General features: G+C 33.5%; 1 protein-coding gene across 5 annotated transcripts; it reads right to left on the bottom strand.

Annotated features, from left to right (window-relative positions):
• Positions 1-10790: 10790 nt before the first annotated feature.
• LOC129322918 (inactive poly [ADP-ribose] polymerase RCD1-like) lies at positions 10791-19751 on the bottom strand. 5 transcript variants are annotated; one of them, XM_054969379.1, is made up of 8 exons: positions 19495-19748; positions 18715-18829; positions 14832-16072; positions 13827-14068; positions 13446-13546; positions 12135-12320; positions 11959-12054; positions 10791-11187 (listed from the first exon to the last, which is right to left on the bottom strand). In XM_054969379.1, the coding sequence occupies exons 3-8, from the start codon at positions 15926-15928 to the stop codon at positions 11137-11139; spliced, it is 1773 nt and encodes a 590-aa protein (XP_054825354.1). In that variant the 5' UTR covers positions 15929-16072; positions 18715-18829; positions 19495-19748; the 3' UTR covers positions 10791-11136. The 5 variants fall into 5 exon arrangements, with proteins under 5 accessions (XP_054825354.1, XP_054825357.1, XP_054825358.1 ...); XM_054969382.1 differs by having other exon boundaries at positions 18715-18823; XM_054969383.1 differs by having other exon boundaries at positions 12135-12317; positions 19495-19747.
• Positions 19752-21264: the final 1513 nt, after the last annotated feature.

Below are 21264 nucleotides of genomic sequence, written 5' to 3'. Positions count from 1 at the left end.
AAGATAGGCACGTCAACGAAATGGAGAGGACATTAGTAAAAATGTTCAAAATTAGATCTTAATTACAAACTTATCAAATTGAAAATCAAATAAGATCACAAGGCTAAAAGAAGTTTAACCGTACTAACGAATAATTTTTTTTAAAATTAAAAAAGGTAATTTCACCTTCAATATTTAAGATTAGATTTTTTTTAAAATAAACTCCATGAATATTTTCTCTTGATAATAAACCATTAGAATGTGATATGCTCTATTTGTTAAAAATATGAGACATTTATTTTTCTAAAAATATATATTCAAATATATAATATATTTTTAGTTTTTCAATGAGTAATTAGTATTTTTTTTTTCAAAATTATCTTTAATAAATAGATCAGTCATGACTCAACTTTTCACTTGTAAATGATATACCCTATTAAATAAGGATAACATGAGATGATAGTATATCAATTTAAAAATAAATAATTAATTTATTAGAGGTGTTATCAAAAGTTAAAGTAAACTTAAATCGTAAGCTTTGATAGTAAACTCATCAAAGTTTACTTTATTAATAAATAATTATTAAAAGTATCCAAGGTTATAACCATATCGATAGTATGACAGCTATTGTTAGGGTTGTTTTATTGGACTCTATCTTCAAGTTATATGACAACGCTTTAATTGGTGCCATATGACTTAACAACAACAATTGAAAACCTGTTCTTACATGTTCATCAAATTGATTATCATAATTTAATTTAAATATATTTTAAATATAAATCATTGAAATTAAATTAATTTATGTGGATATAAATTATCATACTCAATATAAAAACTTTAAAATAGGGCAACTTATTTTTAATATTTTTTTTTTCTTAATATTAATTTTTCTTTTTTAAGTTTTATTTAGCTCGCTCAATTCAGTAAAAAGTCAATAAGTTTAATTAGTTTAACTGAGTTTGCATCTAATATAGGTTTATGAGTAAATTAAAAATATAAAAACAGTAAACTCAAGCAGTGATCTCTGTGTTAATCAAATTTTATCTAGTTTAAATTTATAAGCTATTTAAATAATTTTGTAAGTTAAAAAATATAAAAATGATAAACTCAAAAAGTTAATTTAAGAATTTAACAACAATATGTGTTATTCAATTAAAAAATATATTTTTTTTAACAAAGGACGTACTTTGCTATTTCTGTCTCCTTTGCAGTGCTATTATTCGATTTTAGTTTTGCTTGTTTTTCTACAACTATTTTTCTTTTACAAAAGTTTGGGTGTATTTTGAGACCCACATTTCTCTTCCCCATCTTTTCTCATCTTATGAAAATAATTGATAGATCCCTCTTCGTTCATATATATATATATTGGTCTAATGATAAATGTAAAATAAATTTATTAATATATCTCTACTGTCTGTATAGATGCACACAAAAAATTATTTAACCTTTTTATTAATTTTTCGTCAAAATGCTATTAATCTTTTCAGTCAAATTAAATTTGCTCACAAATCGAATCATGTCTATCATCCAATAATAACCGGAAAAATTACATCTATTATGTTAACTCTTGTGAGTAAGCAAGTAAATTTATTTAAGTCATCTACAATATGAGTTAATTTCTATTTTTATTTGTTCACTTCAATCGCACATATTTAAAATATAAAGATGAGATAAGATGACCGCATTCGCATCAATGTAAAAGAACATGGACCAAAATTTGATGAAAAAAATTAAATTTAAACTTTTAAAATTAAAGGCTTTTTTTGTTTACCAGCAAAATCAAAGGTTGATCCTAGTTACAAACTTTTCAAATATAAATATCAAATTATAAACCAAATAATATCATAAGGCTAAAGTCTAAAGACATACTGCAATAAACCAAAAGCCTTGTAAGGGCAAATCAAATGAGGTCGAACGCTTTTACATCTGGTCAACTCTCTCTGTGATCACATCCCATCTGGGCCCCACCCCAAATCCTTTCCCACTCGTACAAAAGGAGCGTGCTTTCACGATTCCTCATCCAACGGCTACTGACCTCCTTAGCCCCTTCGCGTGAGGTTTGAGTATTTGACGACTCAAAGGGAAAGTACATCCATAATGACGGTGATAATTGCGCCACGTCTTCTCAATCCTACCCACAGCCCACACGCGCTCTGGGGGTGCCCTTTCTTTTCCCCACAATTATTGGTGTATCATTCTTTGTACTCTGCTTTAAAAATATAAAATATTTTAATGAAATAAGATAATTAAAAAAACTTCATCCAACTCAAATTATAAAATAACTTTTTAAAATTTATGTCATCTTAAAATAAAAATAATTTAAAAAAAGTAAAATTTTATTAATAATAATTTTTAATATTATTTTTTAATGGAGAAAGAATTAAAATAATATTGTAATATAATAATTATAGCATGGAGGTATTTTTAAAACTTACAAGTATAGTTTTGTTTTTAAAAAAAGTAAATTTATAAAGTGTCATCATTATAGTTTATTAATATGAAAAATATTGTCTAGTATAAGGTATTTTGAATTTTTTAATAGTTAATTGATGATTTTTTTTTAAATGTCCTTAATTAAGAGGTTTAATTAATAAATTTTTTTAATTGAGAATTCTATTAAATAACGTAAATTTAGGAAGAGTGTATAATTTAAAAGATTCTTTGAATTTATCATTCTTACATTTATATATTATAAAAATATATTAACTTACTCATAAACACAGATTAAATGTAAACTCATTGAACTCATAAAATGACTCTCTAAATTTATTTTTTTATTTTTAAATTACAAAATCATATCAACTCACTCAAAAACTCAAACTATTTGCAAACTAGATTAAACTTGCTAAATTCATAGATTTTTTACTGAGCTGAGTGATTTAAGTGCATACTATGTAGAACTTGATTCATTGAAATGATATGACCTGATTCAATAGAAAAAAAAAGTCAAAAAGAAAACACTAATATTAATAAAAAAGGAAAAGAAAAAAATAAAAAAAATAAGATGCCATGTTTTGAAATTTTTATGTTGAGTGTTATAATTTACCAATGTTGACAACATTAATTTCAATAATTTATATTTAAAATATATTTAAATTAAACTATGATCATATTTTATATTTTAATTATTTAATGATATGCTTTTATTAAATATTTATTAATAGAAGAAATTTCTTACAAGTTTATTATCTAAGTTTACATTCTCATTATGAGTTTATTAGACTCACGAGTTTGACAACCTTGTTGAGGAATATAGTTTGGTTTAAGATTTCTTTTAATATTATTGAATGAGAGTACCTTTGTAATTTTAAAATATACACTTACATGATAAATTTCTTAATTAATTATTACCTCATACTCCCTCCTATCTTTTGGAAGCAACTGACTTTTCTTATAAAGATAAACTATTACTTAGTTTCTTTAATTTTATCATTTTGCAATTTTCTAAGAATACAGTAAGAAGTTATATATAAGAGCTATAATGTTTTTAAAAATGATATCTTTAATAGGGTGACATGGAATTTTTTTAAATAATCTCAATTATTTGATTATCTCTCTTTTTTTTGGAAAGATGTATAGTTAAAAATAACTTGCATATAAAAGTGGGGGAAAGAAGGCAATCTAGATTCTATATGGGGAACCCATGCATTACATTAAGAATTATTCAACAAATCGTAGTATTTATCCAAATTTCTAAAGAACACGATTTTATATATCTATATTGATTAGATCCATATATTAAATGGAGGAATATAGTCAGATCTCATTATGTCAATTTAATTATAATTAGATCCTTGAAAAAATTATTAAAATCAATTGAAAATAAAAATTCTAAACGGCTACAAATCTAGGAGTTTCCGAAGGCGTAATTGAGATTTTTATTTGTAAATCAATGTTTTTCAAAAAAATTTGTTTGAAACCAGCCAACTTGTAACTATTATTAATTTTATATTTAGGGACCTAATTGTCATCCTTATAACTTTTCCCTTTAATCATAGACATGAATTAATTTTAATTATTTATTTCACTACAACTAAGAAAAATTAATTATCTCATTAAAGTAATCTTAAAATTGAGGGAGATTTCATCTCTATCCCTGTTTAAACAAGTCAAATTTAAAATCAGATACTCTTTAAATCGGGCACTTTTAGAGAAAATCATCATTAAGTGTCTATATTCAAAGCCATGGTCCTATATTTAGGACTAGAAGGGGCAATTTAGATTTGATGAGCATTATCCCATTTAATGGAGGTATCTCAATATAATTTACAAATATGACCCTACACACACACACACAAACAAGCATATATAACACACTAAATATTAATATTATGGGATATGCATAATATTAAATTATTTAAAACATTAATTCGAGCACTCGGATATTACGTTTCTTATACATCACGTGACAGGGGCGGAACTACAGCTTAAGAAAAAATTCTTACAAAATTCATACACACACACACACCCTCCCCCAATCCTTTATATGTACTTTCTCAATGTTTTTCATGCAGATTAAGAAAAAATTCTTAGATTTTTTTATTTTTAAAAGTATTTTAATATTTTACTTATATCTTTATTGATTTAAGAGATAGCCATATTTAAGTTACAAAAGGCTATTAAAATCATAGGAATAAAAATGAAGCATCATTTGATACTCTGACTAGATATCTAATAATTTAGATCACCTTTATTTTTGGAAAGCACAGTATATAGTATAAGGGACCGAAAATACTATAAACATGTTATATGATTTTGTTTTAAATGTTTTTAAATTTTCTAAAAAGAATATATAATTATGCATAACTTGTTATCTAATATTTTTTACATTATAAAATTAATTTTTTAAAAATTTAATATGATAAGTGTTACAAATTTTAAATAAATAATACATTTTGGTTGGCAAAAGTTGGCCACCCTCAACTATTAAAGCTGGTTCCACCTCGGAGGACTGCAACAATATTTTAAGAAGCTAGTGTAGCTCAGGTGTCTTTAAGTAGGGAAAATATAAGATGGAAATTAACATCTATTTTGTTTGTTACTTTTCCTCATTGATTATCTTTGGGCATGCAATTTTTCACTTTAAAGTATTGTAGTTTGCATGCAAGTGCACGTTAATAAATTGGTACGGGGTGCTTGTGGCTGAATTATAGGTTGAATTTTGACCTAGTCTACTGTTTGACTAAATTTAATGTGGAGTAAAGATAACATATACGCATACATTTCCAAGAATACAGGTGTCCATTTTCTAATATGACACACATAGAGTACTGGGATATTGGAAGGGCTAGCTAGTTATGGAGCAAGTTTGATGACTTTTTTTGTCAACATGTTCTGTTTATTAATGACATAAAATCACCTAAAAAAAATTCAAATAAATTATTATAAAATCAATATTTATTAAATACTAGTAATTCTTGAAAATATACACACACAAAATTGGCTAGCAAATTCAATTCCTGTGGAGCCCTACTTTATTTCCCCTGTGGACCTCGCATAGGCAACATGCCAATAATATTCAGGCAAATTAGAGGTAAAAACCTTTGAAAAATTTGTGTGTTGACATTGTTCTTCGGATCGCAAATAAAACAATTAATAAAAAGAAAGAGTACGTATGCGGAAAAGCAGATATATACATATTTATTATATACAGTGTGTACAGGAAAAGCTTTTGAGGGTTGAGCCTACTCCGAACTCAAGCCTCTCTTATCAGGAAGCGAAGCCGTACTCGTTCTGAGAAGCTAATGGTAACACAGCACAGCCTAAGCCTATACCTGAGCCCTGACCCTCCTCCTGCACGTACGTAACACGCACACACAACACATTTATACGAATAAAACGACACACCAATTATTTATTCATCATTACACTATGATTTACCATTCATCCTCGGTCCGAGATCTGCCTCCACGTGTCACAATCTAGTCTTATCTTGGTGGCAGCCCCTGTCAGATTGTTCATGCATGCTCTGATCTTTTCGATAACAGTAGAAAGATCAGATAATGGCGAGAGAGAAAACGACCAGTGAGGTGACGATCGTTTTGATGACGCCCCCGCGTTTTCATTCGTTTCACCCGTTCATGCGTCGTCTCAGTGAGAGAGAGAGAGAGAGAAGGGGGGGGGGAGAGAGACTCGTGTTGTACCTTTTCTCTCTGTGAAACTTGCTTTCATCTTTCCATGGCCCTCTTGAGTAGCTCGAGACGTTTTGCATGAAAAAAGTCGGAAGCGTTAGGGTCCATTTTGGAACACTAGCTAGGGGTTGGGGGGTGACAGCGGGATGCATGGAATTTTCATGCAATCAATTTATTTATGCATGTTCATCAGCATATTGTCAGACAGGTAACAGAGCTGCACAATTTAAAGTCTCTCTTTTTGATGTTTTTGAGATGTGGAATGACCAGAAATTATACAGTGAGGCTGGGGGTGGTGGCTCATTGAGTAGTCTCCAGAGCAGAAGATGCTAAGTAGAAGTGGGCAAAGAAAAACATAGCGAGTGGAAGGAAAAAGTGTATTGGGTGAAAAGGCGATCTAGGTTTTGATATATTTGAGCAAAGTTTGTGTGGTAATGCATGAAAAAGGACTTGCCTTTGTGTTATGTAACATCTCAATGTGACGTGATACTGATCACCACTTTGGCATTATTAGCTCGTTCTTTTCCTCCCTATACTTGTATCCACATATATAATATTAAGGACATACAGTAAGTTTAAATTTAAAATACTCCTTCCTTCACAGTTGGGCATTTGTGGACAATGCAGAGAGGCATCAAGATCTTCACTCCTTGCAACAATTAACCGATATTTTTAGGTTATGTTATTAATACAATTTTTTTCATTCTTTTAATTAAGAGGTGTAATTAATAAAGTTTTTTTAAACTGAGGCAAGTTATTTAAAAAAGGAGGTAAAAGTGAAAATAATATATAAATTTAGATGTCGTCATTTTAACTAAGTTATTAAGAGTATTCTAGGTAGGTGATATTGTGGGAGAGAAGAGGGTAGAGAACAAAGGAAGAGACAAAGGGGAGAGAATGAGAAGAAGAGGACGGATAATAAGGCGAGATTGTCGCGGGAGGATTGGGAACACAAACACAATATATGCAATCAACATAAAGCCATGTATGAGTATGGATGCTCTTAGGTACATGACGACAAACAGCATAAGATACGGAGTGTGGGGAATATGTCCGATCCTCCATTGTATTAATATATATTGATTCCACTAAGCAATATATATAATGATTAAGGAATGGATTGGTCCATGATTGAAGATCGATGATCATGAGAATGAGAGAGTGCTTTGTTCGTCCTTGTCGGGCTAGCTCCTTCGTCCTTTCACATCCAAACAGAGCGTGACACTCACAATTCATTCATACCCTCTTAGCTTCTCTCTTTGTTTTGTCTTGAATCTCTCTCACTATTCACTTTCCTTGCCCGGCATTCAACCCGGGCTCTCTCTTTCCTTTGCTTTCAATTAATATTTACTGCTTCAAATAGTTGACTTCATCCGTCACTATGATTCTGCATAATTGCGCATATATGAGAAGAAGAATAAAAGAAATATGTGTGGAGGAAGGAGAGAGGAAGGTAAGGGAGGGACAGAGGCATAGGGACAGGAGTGACTTTAACTTTAGCAGAGACTGAATCATTCACTCATAATGACTTACTTTTAAATGCTTTAGAGCAATGTCAGGCGCTGACGTCGGCTTTCTCTTTCTCTAAACATGGGGACCACCACTCTTCCCTCCTCTCCTCTAATATGTCTCTCTTTCAATGCCCGTATCGGATTCACCCCCTTTGCGTCAGAACACCACATATCATGCATTCATTCATTCACTCGCTTCTCAGTTCTCACATCTCCTCACTCTGCACCATCACCCACTCCTTCATTCTTTTTTTTAGACACTAATTAATGACTAGATGAGGTTATAAGCGAGATCCAACCTGCTACTTATCACATGTTTCCCTATTATTATACTCTCTTTTTTGCTCTTTTTTTTTTTTTACTTTTTTCTAAAATCCTCAAATTTAACTTTACCATGTTTTTCTTCTTGGTAGCACGACAAACTTCAGTTATAAGATTTATCTGTATTTCTTCTTCTCTCTTTTTTTTTTTTTTTTTACGTTTAGCTGAGTGTATCAGGAGCAAGCTTTAGGACCCATTGAACGCTTCGAATGTACTTAAATTCCATATCTTCCCCACCCCCACCAGAAAAAACCCCTTTTTTGTCGATAAGGTTTAACTTCACCTGCAATCCATTTCTGTAAAATTTAAAATTGTGGTCCAGGTTGACAAATCTCCTTGGCCCAACAACGGTTCAAATTCCTGTACAAAATCCACAAAAACTAATATCCACATTGATCCTTAGGAAAACATAATGTTTGATCCCTACAATTTTATTAGGTCTTGCTTTTAATCCCTATGATTTTTTTTTTTAGTGTTTTCAATCTCTATAGTTTCATTAAGATTGAGTGACATTTGTTTTTAAAGTCCTTATTGTTTCAGTATTTTCAATGTTTTTAGTCCCTACAAGGATTGAAAACACTAAAAATACTACAGGGTTTAAAAACAAAACCCAATAAAATTATAAGAACCAAAGATTATGTTTTCTCTTGATTCCATGAAAACTCTCTTACTTATCCAGCATAACTTCTTTGATAGCCATCCTGTATCAGAAAATACTAAGAAAATTAGGGAGCTTGCAATGAAATATTGATAATCACTTTTAATCATGTTTTTAAAAAAGTTAACAAATGCATTGATATGCTTGCACACCAAGTATCTTAAGACAATTTAGATCTTATTATTTTTAATCAACCGCCTACAATGTGCAAAATCCTCTTAGAATCTTACATAACCCAATTTTTGTAACTTTTGCATGGTTATTTTTCTGTTGCCTTGTAATAAAAAAAATTCTGTACAAAAAAAAAATCAAATGTAAGTAGGAGCATATGCAATCTTTCAACAACCACTGTTTCTCACACTTAGACAGCATCTTTCAAAACCCTACGAGGTTGTTCTTGGCCGTGGTTATCGCCTACAGAAATATAGACAGATGAGCATGTTAAATTTAAGCTTCATTGAAGACTCTCTTTCTCTTCAAGTTTCAAGCTCCAACTTCTTATGGTTGCAGAATCGTGCTATGATGTGGACGACATTGCTCGTGTTGAACATCTCTGTGTTTGTTTTTAGCTTTATGTTTTTTTCTTGTTTGATGTAACAAGGCTCAATTTGAATCCATCATGAGTTTTGAGTTGTGCCTTCTCTTGTTTGTCGTCTATTTTCATGGTGGTGTTTATTTCTGGTCACTGCTGAGTTAATCTTCTAACTCCATGTGCTTTTATGCTGTGTTGTTGTGAGCTTTACTTTTTAATAAAATAAAATTGACTTATTTAAAAAAAAAAAGTGAAACGTCTTTCAAATTAAGTCAAGCTTGCATTAATTAGCTATACATATACATATTATTAATAATAAGTCTCCTCATAAGAATTTCATATCCAATAATATATATATTATAGTGCGTTTATATTTTGAAAACCCAAGGCGTTAAAATATACTGTGCAATACATTACTGATTCAAACGTAATGAACGAAGAGATTTCATGCCTCTACAAACATTCAAGCCTGGCTAACAGATCGAAATACTACAAATTACACAACTAATAATATGTGATATGGAATCTACACAGCCAAATCATTCCCAAAGCCATGAGCTTTCATGACTCATTTCTCAAGCTATTTGTACTGTAAAAGATTGCATTATAATTTTATATAACTTTTTGCCCACTATAAAAGTATAATTTATATGGCAATTTTCGTAGCATAGATGTGCTGAACAAGTGGACATTGTGTATGAAAAAACAAACAAATCCTCTCTGCGTCGCTCGACTGATATTATAACTCATAAGAAACATATAGTACTACGTTCACGCAAAACTTGAATAGTGAAATAAAACTTCTAGAAACACCATTTGAAAATTACAAGAAACCTTTCCCCCAAAAACCAAAAAAAAAAAAAAAAACACACACACACACACACACACAGATTATAATTTGATGCCAAGGAGCTGATCCTACACTAATTAGCCATCGCAATGCTATATTAAGACCTTATTCCCTTGTGATTGACCGAGAAAAGGAAAAGGAAAACTACGAAGATAATATTAAAGTTGCTTTATAGCAAAACTGATTAAAGAAACAATTAAATAATAACTGTATAGACACTATAAGTACCTTTATTATTATTTTGGGTGAATCTTATGAGAACCTTTATTTTGAATTGCTAAACAGCTAATAAAGACAATGCTATTGTCATTGTTATCATTCAAAACGCGCACAACAATCGGGCCTCCTGCAATTTACAAACCTGTCCAAAAACATATAATATTGCCTACAAGTCCAAGCCATCCACCCAAAATGGAGTCAACTCCCTCCTAAGTGTCTATAATGCAGGTTCAAGAACCCAACCCAACTCCCTCATCAGAGAAGTCCATCTCCATGAACCAAAACGGCTTAACAAAAACTTTAAACTTTAAAAACAGGGCCGCATAATTGGTTGCCCGTTAATATTAAGCGAGGGAAAAAAATGTAGGACTTCGCCAGGGAAAAAATATAGACGTAGCACCTGGAGATAAAAAAATTTCGAGAGATGGTTTTGGGGGGCAAAAACAGCCGATCTTTTTACCTAATATTATAATACTTCATTCTACCGATAAACTATAAAAAATGCCAAGTTAATTACCAGAATAAAACAACAGGTTAGAAGCAGCCGATTCAATCACCAAAACCGGCACCTAACCGAAAAAAGGCAATCGACAGTAGAAATTGGGATTAAAATATACCACCATCACATGAAATCCAAAGCCAGCTCTAATGGACTACCAGTAACAACAACGATCCAATTTCATCAAAGAAGTCGAGGGGAAAAAAGATAGTAAATGCAAAAAGAAAAGAGTTTTTCCCCCTTACTTTGAGGGGAAGTAAATCAGAGACTCAAGCCTAGATGCTCCGGCAAGTCATGGTCCTTAGCCCCGTAATTCACATATTCATGTCGACGCATTTCAAGCATTTAAACTAATCGATATGACACTCGCTAGACATAATCCAAAAGCAGATAATCAGAGTTCTCTACCTCCGTCACGTCAAGGCAGCCTCAGCCTCTATGTAGCTGCTTGACTTTTGCCCCATTCACACCCTGAGTCGGATGGCATCTGCAAACAGTCAAGATAAATTTAATTACGGATCATATGAGAGATAAAAAGAGGCAAGTAATCAGACAGGCAAACTGAAATCTGGCCAATACGATTTTAACATGTATAATTGCCATCACAATATCTGAGAACGTGCAAAATAAGAAACACTTTCGATAACAGTCACATGAACTTTCAACCACTCAATACAAATAGCTCCAAACTACTGAAACGAGCATCCAAGGCCAACCTTCAAATCACAAGATATCCATAATGCCCAGAATTGGGAATTTCTGATATTTAACAGAGGTCAGCCTTCAACCATGCCAAAGAGAATTAACATTCTCGCTAATGATGAAACACCACAAAACTACTTCAGGCAAACACAGAATGCCATGTATAGTAAGACTAGAATTAACATTATCGATAGTCCTATCTAGCATTTCAAGCATATAAAATACCTAAAGACATTTAAAATGATCGTGTTCACTAAGTAAGTAACTAAAGATGCTTCAAGGCATGGTGGCAGATTTTGCAGGAAAATCATTTTATTTAACTTTACAAGCGTTCCATAAAAGACCACTTGTGCCCTTTCTTGAAGTTCACTTGTCAAACTAAACATTGAAACCTAATAATTAGATCTCACATCGAGCATGTAAGAGAACTGGGATTACAAAAATACCAGCATATCAACCGCTCAAACTTCAACAACATATCACTAGGAGGTGATAAGAACATAACAGAAACCCAAGCACAATTTTAAATTGCCAAAACATGTAGAAATAAATGCACCTTGCACTGAAGCTTTGTTATTGTAGTTCTCAATAGAGTATCTCCGACTATCAATCTCAACTTCTTCACAAAATCATCACGGGCTATCTTCTTGGCCTGATGATTGAAAAAAAGAAAAAAGAAATCAGCACGATATCAGTCAAGACCAAGGAACATAATTCAGCTACCTTACATACCCTGAATTGTTCATAATGTGCATTGATAAGCTTCATGTCCATGGGAGGAACCTTGTTTGATAAAGCAGCAAAAAGCATAGAAAAAGGCATCCAAGGGGATTTCGGACCTCTTGAAGAGCTAGAGTTCATACTAGCAGCTTTCCCTTGAGGAATCCCATGGTCTAAAGTTGGTCGGCTAACACTCTTCTTATAGACAGTACAGCAAAAGATTAGAAGATTTGAACAGAATGAAAATTTCAAATGCTCAACACTCTTAAAAATTTGCACATGGAGTGAGAAGGATATTGATCAAGTGATTATCCTTAACTTTAATTTAACAAAAAAGAAATTAACAAATTTAAATGCAATTACTACCAGATGAACTACAATGCGGAGGGAGCCCAGAATGAAACCTTTTCAAGGGCAGGAAAAAAATATTACACCCATCAAATCAAGCGACCCATGAGAAGAACACATAAATATATGTAAATGTGGACAGACGTAGATGTTGAACAACCACACTATCAACACATGAAATTCTAGTATCAAAGGGGATCCAGAACTCCTGGTGCTGCCAGCCAGAGCTAAAACATTTGAAATTCTAATATTACACTAAAACATTTGACAAAAAACATGGCCAGAGGAAGGACAAGGAAAAGAGTGACTAGGGAAAAATGAAAGCATATTCTAGGAGAACCAAGAAAGAGGAAGTTATGAGGCAGAGGGGGAAGTTACAAAAAATGAGTGATAAGTAAATGGGTGAGTTGCAAGAGAGAGAAAGTGGCAATTACCAGGTATTTAAGGGTAATACGTAACTGTGGGAAAATGAGAGACTAGGTTGAGAAATTGGAGGGACAACACTAGCCTGGATAACTATTTGTGTGTTCTGCAGTTGACTTCACTATCTCCGTTTTTCTACTATGTACAGATGTTTGTTATGCGAGTGTGGATTGTTTACTGTTTCTCATCATAATTTCCATATTCCTATATGGCTGTCTTCATTCGAGTAGTGGATAGTCCCATTAAAATACTCAGTAACAGTGTAGGTACTGAGTTGTCCATTCAATATAGCACAACGCCTGACAAACTAAACAAGCTGCAGTAATCACAAATCAGATCTATTAACACTGACTGATCCAGTCAGACGAAGCATATATGCAAGTGTTCAGGGTCCGGATCTAGTTGAAAGAAAACAGAGCAAGTAAGAGCACAAATAGGCTGATGAACCTATGACTTCCACACATTACGATGATACTGCTTTACTAATATGCGATATACACAAGCAAACTAGACCAAGCAACGTATACTAGAACCCAAAAACAAATTACTTACTATATCTACAGTAGAAGACTCAGATTGTAACAGGCCTGGACCTTGACAGGGTGTAATAACTCTGGAAACATTTCGTTTACTTTCAATGCCAAAATGATCCCCTGTAGAAGCACAAAGTATTGGTGAACAAAAAGAAAAGAATTTTCTAAGTAAGACCATAAAGCTTGGCAGCAGAATGCCTGGCAATGTCATTGAACAAGAGTTGAATGATGAAACATCTCTTGAATGTCAGAGTGCCCAACAAGTAGGTACCAACAATCTATGGAAAAAGCCCTGGTTAACCAAGTGCTACAATATATAATACAAAAATATATAAGTTCTTATTTGTATTAGGAAAACAAAAATTAAACACCCAAAAAAGGTAAAGAATTAACAGATCACCTTCAACATCAGAAGAAACCTTGAAACTAACAACGAATTCTGGATAGATGTGAGTATTCAAATTCATATTCCATACTACATAGTATCTCGGACTTTGAATCTCATCTACCCCACTATCATAGTCATTACTACTGGGATGAAATTGCCTAGTGCCAGGACGGAGACGCTCCATGTTTCCCAATATTACACGACAAAACACCATGTGTCGTACCCCAATTTCGTCAACATCACAATCAATTGCACTGTACATAAGCAAAAACAGAATCCTCCTCTAAGAAATTCAAACAAAATAATCTAGAACATTGGTAAGTAACATTGAGGAATTAAGGAAGACAATAAAGAAAACTATAGGAAAATCCCTACTAAAAATGCTTTCATGTAGTAACGAATATTCAATTAAAATAGTATATCTTGAAAGCAATAGATAAAGGTGCCCAAAGTGAGAGCAATTTTATATGAAACAGAAAAAACAATGATGTGCATAATACTCAAGCCTGCTATGGAAAGGGGAACAGTAGAGACAGGCAAAAGATAGCTTCCACTACGAGTCATGGGTAATGGTCCTGGACATGAAACTATTAAGGTGTACAGGTGTCAAAGATAAATATAACATCTAAAAGAGAGAGCATATTAGTCTTCTATTAGTTCATGGGCAAACAATTGACCGTATGAATTGTACATACAACAAAGTATAAACATACGTGAACATGGCATGGGGCGTATCGTGACAAAGGATACAACATAGTGAATAAAAAGAGATGTACATAAAAAAATAATAACAATAACTACCAACAAACTATGAACATATTATACATAATTCAATCAGTATAGCAAAACGCAATCTATGGAAATGCTAGTATCTGTTAGAATAGAAAATTCATTAAAATCTAACAATATTAACCTGCCAAACAGGCATGCAGCTTTGCATGGAACATTCAAATAGTTCATTTGATCCAGACAAGTTTAAACTCAGATAATATTATTGAGATCAAAAGAAAATTCAACCTCGTGATAGGGCAGCCAACAGCTGCAAGACGAACACCAGCACCATATACAGATTTAGTTGCAGATAGACCACAATGCCCAAGCCCATACTTCAAGATTGTTGACAGTTCTCCTTTGGAAGAAGCAAGCCAAGCATATTGAATATTAGCATATGCACGACACTTCTTTGTAATTTCAGCCTGCTTCTGGAATAGCTCCAATCGTGATTGCATCAAAGTGTTTGAGATGCGATATATCTCCACTATGTTAGTAGTGCCATAACTATTCATGCCCTTAAGAAACATGTTCTGTACAGTATCCAAATCCAATTTTCCATTTACAGATTCAGTATGTGCATCTAAACCTATCTCTTGATTTTGCTCAATAGCTTTGCCAAAATTTTCAATATCCAGCTCGTTACTACCATCTTCAACTTCTACGTCATACTGATTGCAGGGTTGCTTTGAATCAATTTGAATATGCTTCAATACCGCATTTGACTCACCACTACATTCACTCAACTTGGATTTATCCACTCCATTTATTTCAATATCCAAATGCAATTTTATCTCATTAGGTTCAGAAGGCTCCTCGCACAGATGTTCACAAACTCTTTCATCAGAAGCAGCACAAACTTCAGGAAAGAAGCAGTGCCCCTTCTCATCAATCCATGCAATAGGTTGCCGTGAACCAGTTTTCAGGTCCATCTGATACATGTGCAGAAAATCTAGCACAAGATGATCCCCATTAAAGTCTACTTCCACAGAAGCCTTCTTTACCTCTAATTCGTTTCTAACCAAGTTGACAACATCCTCAGGGAAGTCCGTCCATTCACCACTCTGATAGAACATCAACCGTTCTGGCCTCCCACTTTTTTTGAAGTTCAAATAACATCTAAGTAAAGATTGTCTGAAATTAGACCCATAATTGGTATACATGCTTGTATGTTCACCCAATCTCCTCCGTTTGACATAATTGTCTGTTGGAAATGTTAAGGATGACCAATGAGGTAGCACTGAGTGGGAAGCTCCATTTAATCTTGCAGCACATTGACTAGCCTGCTTTCGTTTCAAATTAGGCACCACTCTATCCAATGCCTTTGCAATATTTGTTTCCATGTGGATCTACTTCAGCAATATCTATAAGCAAGCTGAAATCCAAAAGCTCAAACACGGAACTCAAATAAACTCTAAAGCTTGAGCAGTTTTAAAGAGACTGGAGCAGCAATGGCGAATCATGATATCAAGAATAATTTGTACTTCCTGGATATTCAAAACTTGTGAGAAAATTGAATGAATATGTAAGATCATTAGCCCAAGATTATTAGCCCATCAAATGTTGACATAAACAATTAAGACTGAATACAGGATGACATGGTCTACATGACAATACAAGTAAGGACCTCAACAAAGACACAATACACAAAATAATGTGCTCTTTTGACAAATGCTCCAAAAAGAGGGCATAATCCATGCATACATGCATGCTCGCCATATATGATAGCAAATAAGGAGCAGAACAAAGAATCTAACAATATCAAGAAGTCTAACTAGTTAATAGATCCATTTCAGACAGTGGATAATTGAATAGATAGACAACCAAGAGAGAAAAAATCTTCTCAGTTCTGAGAAGGATACTGTCGTTATAAAGTGCTTCTTATGCATTCCCAACAAAGCAATCCACATCAGTAATTGGTTGCTAGCACATGGCAGTTGCCATCCAAAGTAGCTTCCAACCAAAGTCAAATCCCTATCACCAATGCTTCCTACACTCCCAATCTCACATTTGGAATATGTAATTTAGAATTCCATGTCATTTCACATTCTTTGTTTCCATAAGCATGTCTAAGCTTTTTCTTGAACTTTAAATTTAGACTACAAAAAAAATGATGAGTTGATAAGATTAGAAGTTACATCTTCATAAATGATCAAGTATCAAAGACATTTTAATTTTAGATATTTTATAGTGATTTAAAATTAAATTTTTGCAGCATAAACCCAAATTTACAGGTATGCACATAAAAATGTGTATCAAACTGGATCCTCAGTCATAAAGCACAAGGTGCAATTGAAGAGTGAGGCTGAAGAGCTTTTGATATTGGAATCTAATTGACCTACATCCTTCATCTATCTATCTACAATTGCATGCACATATTTCCTAGGTACAAAAGAGAATCCAAATTGATAGATGTACACAAACATAACAGAATGAATCTTCAACAATAGTGCATGAGCTATAGTTGGGAGAGAGAGAGAAAGATTCATGCTTTGTTTGATAGCATGGAATTGGGATTGCAGAAGTGGAACTGAGAAAATAGTCTGTTTGGCATAACAGATCTCACTTCTTTAGAGGATTCAGTTCTGTCAAAATTGGTGGACCTCACTTTCACCTTCACACCAAAAGAACCCACTTCCTCCATCACTTCCTTCATAAAAAATGACCCACAAGACTATTTTACCCATCAACTTCCTTCACCTTTGATGGCATCTCTTCGACCAGTCGCCCTCTACGCATCCATCATCGTCATCGTCTATGGCGTCCATCATCATCACCGTCTATAGGGTCCATAGTTGTCACCATCTCCAATGTCTATCGCCATTACTGTCTCCAACTTCTGTTGTTGTCACCATCTTCATTGAATAATGGAAGATGCAATCTCCAGCCCAAGCTTCTTTAATCTTGTTCTCTCTTCGACATTTTGAAGGAGGTGAAAGAGATCAACGGCGTTGTACGTGATCTTCTCATTGCTTCAGAATCCAACAATACCATGAAAGATGATGCACAACCATGGAGTTGTAGAAGAAGGTGGCTTCATTCCAGAAGGGACTGCACCTATCTTTGAAATATATTAAATACAATATTAATCTTTCAAAAGAAATTTGTTTTGGCTACGAATCTTTTAAAAAAATATTTGATTAAATTTTGGACTTGTAGAATGACTTTGAAGTTTTTCTTATTGATTCAGTTTCCAATTCATGAAGGCTATGGATGTTCTTGACTTCTTGCACTGGTCATGGATGCTTCTACGCTGGAAGAGTTTTTTTTTTTTTTTTAAGGGCATTTTTGTATTTTCATATTATAAATACATATTTCAATTAAAAATTATACCCCACTTTCATGTGCATGCCAAACATGTTTTACAACCCTTCTTACACCTCACTTCCTCTTCCTCCTCCGCTTTTACTTCCACCAAAATCTCTTCCACTCTACCAAATGGGATAGTTTCCATCATCGAAGGCTACTTTTCAATATTGGCCCCATTACATCAATCTCTCTCCAACTATAAGGTGTCAACTCACCTTTCAGATGCAAAGGATCCTTACATCACACATATACTAATTGCAAATAGACATGGAGTCATCAACATCAGTGTGAGTGCACGTGCACTCCTGTACTCCACCTATTTTGGTGGAATATTAAATTCTTCCAAAATTATTCAACTAAATTATCTCCGGTCCAATCATCCATTCCCTGATAATAGGGACAAGGGATTTTTTGATAAAGTAACTTAAATACATAAAAAGTAAGTTTCCTCCCTAAAATACACCAGCCAAGAGTAGGCAAACACCCAATGATTGCGCTGTCTCCCCTAATGGTGAAATTGGAGCTTTGCATATTTCCCATGTACTCATGACTAAAGGTCTACACAAAAGTCCAGTTTCAAGCTTGTTCAGTATGGTTAAAGATAGTTCAACCTTTGAAGTGCCCAATCTCACATATCATTGCAGTCTTCAACAAACCCAAGAAGGAGTAAATGGCAAAAAAACCAAACCAACAGTTAAAACTAAGGTCATAACAACCACACTAGATCAAGTGTTTGTTCAGAAAACAACAAATTACTGAATGCATGTCATGGCTAAAAACATGGAAAGCGACCAAAGCTTAATAAAAGAACAGACCATACCGAGGGCTGTAGTTAGTGTTCATATTGTACATGTTTTCTGCTATATGACCCCAATATAATTGAAGAAAAAAATGCTACTTCTTTATTCACTCTACAGGCGGGCACAGCTCTGCTCCTGATGATAAGATTTTTAGAAATAGCATATAAACCTTATCTCAGCAAAAGATTGATAAAAGAAAAGGAAATAACAAAAAGATGCCTTCCTCAATATGAACAATCGAAAACCCAAAAACTTAGAAATTGTCAAAAATAACAAGTACAGGACTTAAAAGTTAAGACAGCAAAGCAAAGTGAGATTAAATTTCCAGGCAAACGAAAAGTTCATTCTAATCTCTTATGAGCAGGGGAGCATCATGCACAGTGAAGACAACCGACCGTAAATATTTAGAGCATGATGTCCTAAATTATCCCAACAACAAAACAGATGATAGCTCCAAATTCAACAGAAAAACAATACATAATATAAAACCCCCTTAAAAATTACAAACCAAAAAAAAAAAAAAATCAAGTCGTTGGTCTCATGTCTACGAATTATCACCAAATTGAAGGGGGGAAGCACGTGCAAAGCCAAAATCCGATTATAAACCCAGGAGTAGACTCCAACACCCTTATCAATCAAGAATCAAATCCGATCTATCAAATTAAAGCCCCAAAAGAAGAGTAACAAACGCAAAAAAATTTTCAAGCATATTTTTATTCAATCCAAATCCTCGAAATAGTACTGGACGAAAGCAAAATCCAAAGTTAATAAAATAGCAGAATAAGTGAAGAAGGAATTACCTGAATATACACATAGCAAAAAATAATTCAACCTACTGGTACCGAAACTTTCTCTTTGGTACTCAAAAATCGATTAACCGGAGGATTATTTTTCTTGAAATAAAATTATTTTTAAAATATAGGTTTGAAGTAATGTTAGGAGGAAAACCCCCTCGAGAAGACGGAGAAGGAAGGGGCGGATAAAGGACGCCGTAAACAATGGCAGACTTTGGACTAGAGTCGGCGGACTAAACCAGGAATTTCTCACGCATTTGTAGAAAGTTTTTTAGCTTGGACGAAAAGCAACGCAGAATTCGGCCCCACCATCATCATGCAGCCGATGTTCAAGGCAGGTAATGATATCGTTACCTGTTGCATGCTGTCATTTCTGTCACAGCCCTTTTCTTATTGGACCGTCCTTCTGCTGACTTGGGCAGGCCTGGGCTCCTATGACACCTCCCTCGATTTAAAGCATTATTTTAATTATTTTTATTATGTAATCCACTCTTGCCTTTTAAGTTCCACGGATCCTTCTTTCTCACACCTCTCTTTCTTGTTTTCTTTTTCCTTTTTGACCGAATTCACGCCCTCCTTCTCAAACCTTACAGCTTGAGAAATAGGCAAATAGCACTAGTATTCAAAAGATGTTCTGTGTCACAAAGATAGTGATCTCCCCAAGTTGCCAGGACTTAACTTTGAGGATTCTGATGGAGCAATCCATGGACTGTAATCTTTATTGTGTTTAGTGTCGATGAACATTTTGATCTTTAAGGAGCTGAGAGTTGTCTTATGTTTCTACGAGGTGAAAGCCACGGAGTGCTCCAAGCCCTCAATTAAAATAATAACTATGCTGAAATAAATTATATTAATTTTGAACACACCATGCACTTGTTTGGCTGCGAGAGGAGTGAGGTAAATTAAAAAACATCAAAACAAAAATTAATCCTCATGACATATAAAACCTAATACCATATATCGCAAATATAAAAATCATCACACCCTTAACAAATTTTATGAATAATAATTAACTTCAAATCTTACAAGCTAGATTCCACTCCCTTATAAACATAGTTAACCTGTATAGCCTCCACGTTTTGATCCTTCTATTGCTGGTTTTATTTTATTTTATTTTTAATTCATCATGTAACATTTTGATTTTTAAATATGTATTTAATAGGGAAAATCATTAGGGAATTTGATTAAGGATTGATATTATTTTTGAGGTTTAATTAGAAAATAAATTTGTATGCAATGTTATTTGATAATAATCATGTATATAGGCCTCAAATTATAACATAAATTGGGTCTAGGCTGATATATTGAGATTTAATTGGATCAAAATTAGGTAATGGGCCAATTAGGCTCAAATTGTGAGGCTAAATGAAGCGCCCTATTTCTATGCAATGTACAGCAACGGGCACACCCATGGCACAAATTCTGCACCTATTTTCCGAATTCAAAAATTAGACAAAAGAGAGGGGAACAACTAAGGTTTTGAGTGAAATTAATGAGCTCGATAAGGATTTGGTAAGAGGTATTTATCGTGCATGATTTTGGCCTTCTAACAGTTAAGATAAGCACATTTAATCACTTTTCTACCTTATACTCCTCTCCCTTAGCTTGTTCTTATAAGGACTGAAGCTAAGGTTGTATTTTTATTTATACCTAGTACTCGACTTTGAATCATATGGGTGTTTTAAGATTAAATAAGTAAAAACGTTGTTTATGATCTTGAACGGGTCGAGTTTGAAACTTTAGACTTGGTAAGGTGATTATAAGGATGATTTGGGT

Source organism: Prosopis cineraria, unplaced genomic scaffold (genome assembly GCF_029017545.1).
Source record: "Prosopis cineraria cultivar Desert tree isolate PC_DT_omini unplaced genomic scaffold, ASM2901754v1 PC10, whole genome shotgun sequence".
NCBI lineage: Eukaryota > Viridiplantae > Streptophyta > Magnoliopsida > Fabales > Fabaceae > Prosopis > Prosopis cineraria.
The sequence above is the reverse complement of the archived record's forward strand: the minus strand, read 5'-3'. Positions and strand labels throughout refer to the sequence as shown.